The 5,897-nt window shown below is 39.3% G+C and overlaps 1 protein-coding gene across 1 annotated transcript; it reads right to left on the bottom strand.

The window, feature by feature from the left end:
* Positions 1-2,198: 2,198 nt before the first annotated feature.
* LOC128226729 (protein toll-like) lies at positions 2,199-5,547 on the bottom strand. The gene is made up of 2 exons (XM_052936729.1): positions 5,432-5,547; positions 2,199-5,269 (listed from the first exon to the last, which is right to left on the bottom strand). The coding sequence occupies exon 2, from the start codon at positions 4,177-4,179 to the stop codon at positions 2,830-2,832; it is 1,350 nt and encodes a 449-aa protein (XP_052792689.1). The 5' UTR covers positions 4,180-5,269; positions 5,432-5,547; the 3' UTR covers positions 2,199-2,829.
* Between the last annotated feature and the right edge of the window lie 350 nt (positions 5,548-5,897).

The raw sequence follows: 5,897 nt of genomic DNA, 5'->3' as shown, positions 1-5,897 counted from the left end.
TATATGGTTTTACTCCGCCGTGACGCTATCGCGAGTTAAATTATGTTTAAATGCCATATTAAAGCTGCAGTCTCACAGATATACCATTTTTACAACTTTTTTATTTCTTTGTCTTGGAAAGAGCAAATGTTTGCGTGAATATCTGCAAACCAATGATAAAAGATCAGATCGCAGATTTTCATATTTCCGTTCGAAAATTAATGTTTTATGGCTTAAACCGTTACTAACGGCTTAAACCGTTACTAACGGCTTAAAACGTTACTAACGGTTTAAGAAAAATGCATGTAACATCAATTTTTGAACTAGGCCTAAAAAATTGTTTGGTTAGGGTTACAACCTTTTCAAAAATAGGTAGGGTAGGTAGGCTTTTTTTTGTTTATTTTTTATTAGGCTTTATATAAGAATGTCATTTTCATCATTGGCGAATGGTGTTAAAGTTATCTCCTGTATAAGCATTTAAGGTTTTAAACTCCATATTCAAAAACTATATTATTATTTTTTTAAGTTTTTCATTTTTTTTTTCAAACTGACTAAAAAACGGTAGGGTCGGGTAACCGAACCAAACGTATTTTTTTAGGCCCTATAAAAATCTGCGATCTTTTTTGTCAGCAGTCTAATATAACTGGTTTCTTTGGATTTTCGCAAAAAATGGCTCGTTCTTAGACAAATAATAAAAAAAGTTGTCAAAGTGATATATCTGTGAGAGTGCAGCTTTAAAGTAACATGAGATAGAAGTGACAGCAATTCGCAGTCAAATCCAGACAATGGAAGACTAGAAGCAACAGAGTAAGATACGAGTGATCCGGATGCGAGATACCCTAGCTCTTTGTGAATGGCTTGATAATGCTGGTGGTGTTAGTAGTTTATACTCCGGGTCCCGGCGTGAGCACATTGAAGGGTCCCAGAGTGACAGTTCAACCACCGCACACCTATCCTGGGCAGAACCGGTAATAGGAACCTTCACCTCTGCAAGGAACTGACAACTTCTGTACATGCCAGGGGCAGTGGTACAGTGCGAATGGTCGTAGAAAGGATTCCAAAACCAATCACAACAGAAATGACCTGGTCCGCCCGGGAGTCGAACCCGTGTTGTCCGATTCAGAGTTTAACGCTTTACCGACTGAGCAAATCGGGCGGACCACGGCTGGATAATGGTGGTGTGTAAGCTTTTTATACCAACACTCGAATCTTGCCCATTCGACGAGTGCTCCGTTAAGATTTTTAGTCATTTTAGATCTTTTAGGAGCAAAGTGCACAAACAGACTGTAACCCTAGTTAGAGATACCCTGGTTCTTTAACGTGCACCAGTGTATAGCACTGTCACACGGGACCCCCATTTAACGACCCTCCCGGAAGACGATTAGTACTTTTAGTGATGCGACGGTGAATCGAACCTGCGACCCCTGGATTGATAGTCAAGTGTGTTACCAATAGACCACGGATCCGCCGCTGGAAATTGACCAAACAAGTCCATTTATATCCGCTGTTCAAGTCAGTTGTTTTCATTGCGACACATTGACCATTTCAATCCATTAAAGTGACACTCTTATTCAAAATCAATACATACACATGTATAACAAACGTACATTTTGAGTGATAAACCTTTCACAACTTACTAAGTAATGCATTTATGGAAAATACTAATTACTGATAACAAGATTGTAACCGCGTATTTTAAAAGCTGAAAACGCAAAAATAATAAAGATTGGTGAGTGCTAAAAGATTTACTGTGATCCAATATCGTTTCATAAGTTAGAAATACCGTGTTTTTCTGCACCTTTCTTCCAAATGAAACCATTGTTTTTGAAATTTATTCACGCCTTTTCGGTAAATTATATATAACAACTGTATTTATTGTGGTACAACTTATTTGAGAGTAAGAGTGCATCTTTGAAAATAAGTTTAAAATCATCAGTTTGAAAAGATCATCCTATTAAGACCTTTAAATGTTTCTGTCTATGTTTTTCATTCGAAAAAGGGTAATAACTCGACTATTATTAAAATCAGAGTAATGGGCCTTGTAACACAAGTGCGCACGACCTCCAAAGTAAAAAACAACAACACACATATGCTTGTAACGACACCACGAGAGCAAGTGAGTTGTGGAATGGGTACATTTGAGCTTTAATATGATGGATCTATAGTTCTCAAAGATATCACAACTCAAACAACAATGGTTGGGTGAAAATAAAACATAATCTGCTTTGGCTTTTTATAAATCAATAATGTTTGGCAAAAAAAAACAAGTCAGTAGTATGCAAACAATGAACACAATAAGCGATATGTGCACGAAAACATAAACAACGTGATATATTATATATTACATTATATAACAGCTATTACATTATTATAAACCAACTTTTGCTTTTACTAGTGTTGACGCTCCTGTCTCCACCTATTTAGATCACCGGAAGTAATTGTTCTGTAAATTGGATTTTTTGTTTCAAAATCAGCAAAAAATCTTTTGGTGGGTCAGAGTGAGAAAATAAGCAACACACAAGGCGTTCTTTTAAACATCTGATAAATAACTTCTTCTTGATGGTATATTTCCAGGACCATTGTTGTGCATATGATTACTAAACTGCTTTATTTTATTCATGAGATCTCCTTCTAAACTATTATTTACTGTTCCACCAATGAAAGTTAGTCTGGTCTGGACATCAGACGCCGCGCTGTCAGCAGAATCGGGCCTGATTAGTTTGTGAACATTTATTGTATGAGGTATGTCAGACAAGTTTGGACTTCTATTTTGTTTGAATACTTTCGGGCGAGCACCCTGGGTGCTGTGTGCACCAGTATTTGAGCCCCCGGGCTGATTGCTGTTAACAGCTATGTCTGTGAAATTGTTGCGTGGATTTGGGATTTGATGGGTCCCGTTAGTTTTCTGTTGTGGTCGTTTTTGTTCCTGCTTTTTGGATTTTTAGGAGAAGGCACTGGGCTTCGTTTTATAGGTAACGGTCTTTCCGGTTTTGGAATGTCAAACGGCATGAATGGTTTGCCGTTCCCGTTGCCTTTCTGTGGCATCTCATATCGGACCTTGGACCAGAAGAGGCGGTCGTCAGGGTCAGGCCGCAGCACCGTTTTACCATCAAGCCGGCTCTTCCATGGCTCCTCTTCAAGCTGTTTTGTTAACGTTTCATCGGTGTTGTAAATGATGTATATAAGTTTAGGCGCTTTCTTTAAACTAGCTTCCTCCCGTTCTTGAAACTCAAGCTCGTCAGCGTTGTCGTTATTACCAGCAGCTAGGTCATCAATACAAATTTCCGTTAAATCGTTCATTTTATCCTCTTCCCTATCATCTTTATCTTTGCCTGTATTTGCATTTTTGTTTAAGCGTTTGGTTTGCTTTGCCTTTTTCGAAATTTCGTTATTTTTTATCGTTACAGCTTCAATTTGACGGTGTTCCGCTTCTTCGATTTCATTCATTCGCCATTCGTCGTTGAATATACCTTTCGACAGAAAGATGATCACCCTTCGTGATTTTCCGATATATTTGGAGATATTTCTCGACTCCGGACCCGCCTCCATGAACTGTGCTGGGTTAAGAATCGAGAATAGGGGTTTCTGTTTCCCTAGTCGATGCAAAAAGTATCTGACGTAACCAATGACGTCACCATCTTCGTGGTCAAACACAAGGTAAGCGTCAATCTCTTTTTCTTTGTCATTGTCGACGTCGTATTTCTTGCCGGGGTGAAATTTGAAGAACCGGAATATAATAACTTTAGTTTCGTACGGGCAGCGTTTGGCAAAGATGGCGCCGACAATGATCAGACCCAGAAACACGCCCAAACATACTAGGGCGATTATGAGAGCCTCGTTTGTACAGCCGAGGTCACGTAGGGTCATCTCAATGATGTGTAAAATATCGCCATTATTCGCCGTGCACGTGAGGTCGGGGTCCGCGTTCCTCGTGTCTATATCCATCCACTGCTTCATCCACATGGAATTACAATCGCACTCCAGCGGATTTCCGGTCAACTGCACTGATTCGAACTTCTTGATTTCCTTCGGTAGTGTTGTTATCTGATTATTTCGGAGGTCAAGTTTCTTTGCCGTCATGTCTTTCAGAATTTCCGCGTTTAATGATTTGAGCTCATTATTTCTTAGAGTCAGGTTGAATATGCGCGACAGGTAAGGCACGTTTGATATTTCCGTGATGAAATTATCGTCCATGAACATTTCAATCTTGGATCGGTTGTTTTCCGGTAGAGTGGATGGCAACTCCGAAAGCCCCGCCCCCGTACAGTCAATGTAATAGGTGTCGTTATGGGGACGGTCCTGACAGTGGCAGCCACTCGGACAGCCATCACTCTCTGTGTGGTTGCAGACGAGATTATGTAGCGGCAGATCATGTATAAAATCCCAGCCCTCCAGGTGGGCGGGGCCACCGCAGCGGTAGCGCCACTCCTCAACACGCGTGTACTGGAAAATGCCCCTCTCACTTCCGCCGCAATATCGTACACTTTACAATCGCAGAAGAACGGGTTGTTCGTGATGTTCATATAAAAGGTCAGGAACAGTGCAAACAGGGATTGATCGGAGGGATTAACCGTCTGGTCGTATTGCTGAATAATGTCTAAGCTGATTTCGGGAATTGCATTGTACTGAGCTAAAACATTTACTTGAAAAGCATACTCCAAATCATATTTCCATCCCATTTTGTTTGTTAGTTTCGCGAATTGCGTTATGCTGGACGTCAAATAATCTGTCAACATACCGTTCCCCGGAGTCGTACGTCAAATACATCCACGGATCGAGATTCGGCAAATTATTATAGCTCAAGTTGAAACACGCTTAGATGTATGTTTATCTGTCCCACTATTCCTGGTTCGACGTAGCTGATATTATTATTGTTAAAACGTATTTCACGTAACGTAAGAACGCTTACGAGACCGGCTCGCAGTTCCGTAAGTCCGTTGTGAGAACGTCCAATTCTTCCAATTTACGTAACGACGTAAATGTCTCGTTGTTAAGGTGTTCGATGCTGTTGTTTGCAAGAATTAACACTTTCAAATTGAACAAAGCATTGAAGCTTTCAACGTCAACATCAGTGATACGGTTTCCGGACAAATCAAGCTTTGTGACGTTGTCAACGTTTGTATTTGCTAACGTAAACGTATCATTTTTGATTGAAGTATTCTTGAACGCGCCGTTGGAAAGGTCGAGAACCTCCGTCTACGGGTTGGTAATAAAACGTCGAGTAAGCCCGGACGAGGCAATGGACCAGCAGTATATGCAGAGCATGGAAAAACCACGCCATGACGTCACACTGAAAATACAATCATTCTCCCATATTTACAAATCAGTTTGTGTGATACATGTATTTGAAAAACTCAAACCGCTTTCTTATTCAAAATGATCATTTAAATGCTCCTTTAAAACATTGACAAACATTGACAATCAAATAAATAGAAACTGTAAATCAACTTACGTTGAATGTAAAACAACAGAAGTCTTCTCGTTCTTCTGTGCAGATGTGTAAGCCTCAAATGGTCTTTCAACGATTTGAACTTATAAAATACTCATGTACACTTTTCCCCATTTTTTTATTAATAGCCACCAATGGTGAACTGAATCTATATACTTGTCATGAATAGATTTGTGATGCATTGGAGAGTAAATAACCAATCAAATGCTCTCGTTTCTTCTTGTGATCTGAAATCGATTTTAGACTGATTTTGATTTAGGTTAAACACCGAAGGGAAATTCCCTAAAAATTCATTCAAACGTTTATTGATCAACTTTTATCTAAGTTTACAAACTAAGATATCTTTTGAAATGAATAAGGTCAATAGTGAATATACTGATGAAACGATTTTAAATATTAAACATTTAAATAATGGGATATGAAAGGTATTTGAATCTGTACATTAATGAGTTTTATATAGTTTGCGCGA

The sequence above is a fragment of the Mya arenaria genome, chromosome 3 (genome assembly GCF_026914265.1).
Source record: "Mya arenaria isolate MELC-2E11 chromosome 3, ASM2691426v1".
NCBI lineage: Eukaryota > Metazoa > Mollusca > Bivalvia > Myida > Myidae > Mya > Mya arenaria.
The sequence above is the reverse complement of the archived record's forward strand: the minus strand, read 5'-3'. Positions and strand labels throughout refer to the sequence as shown.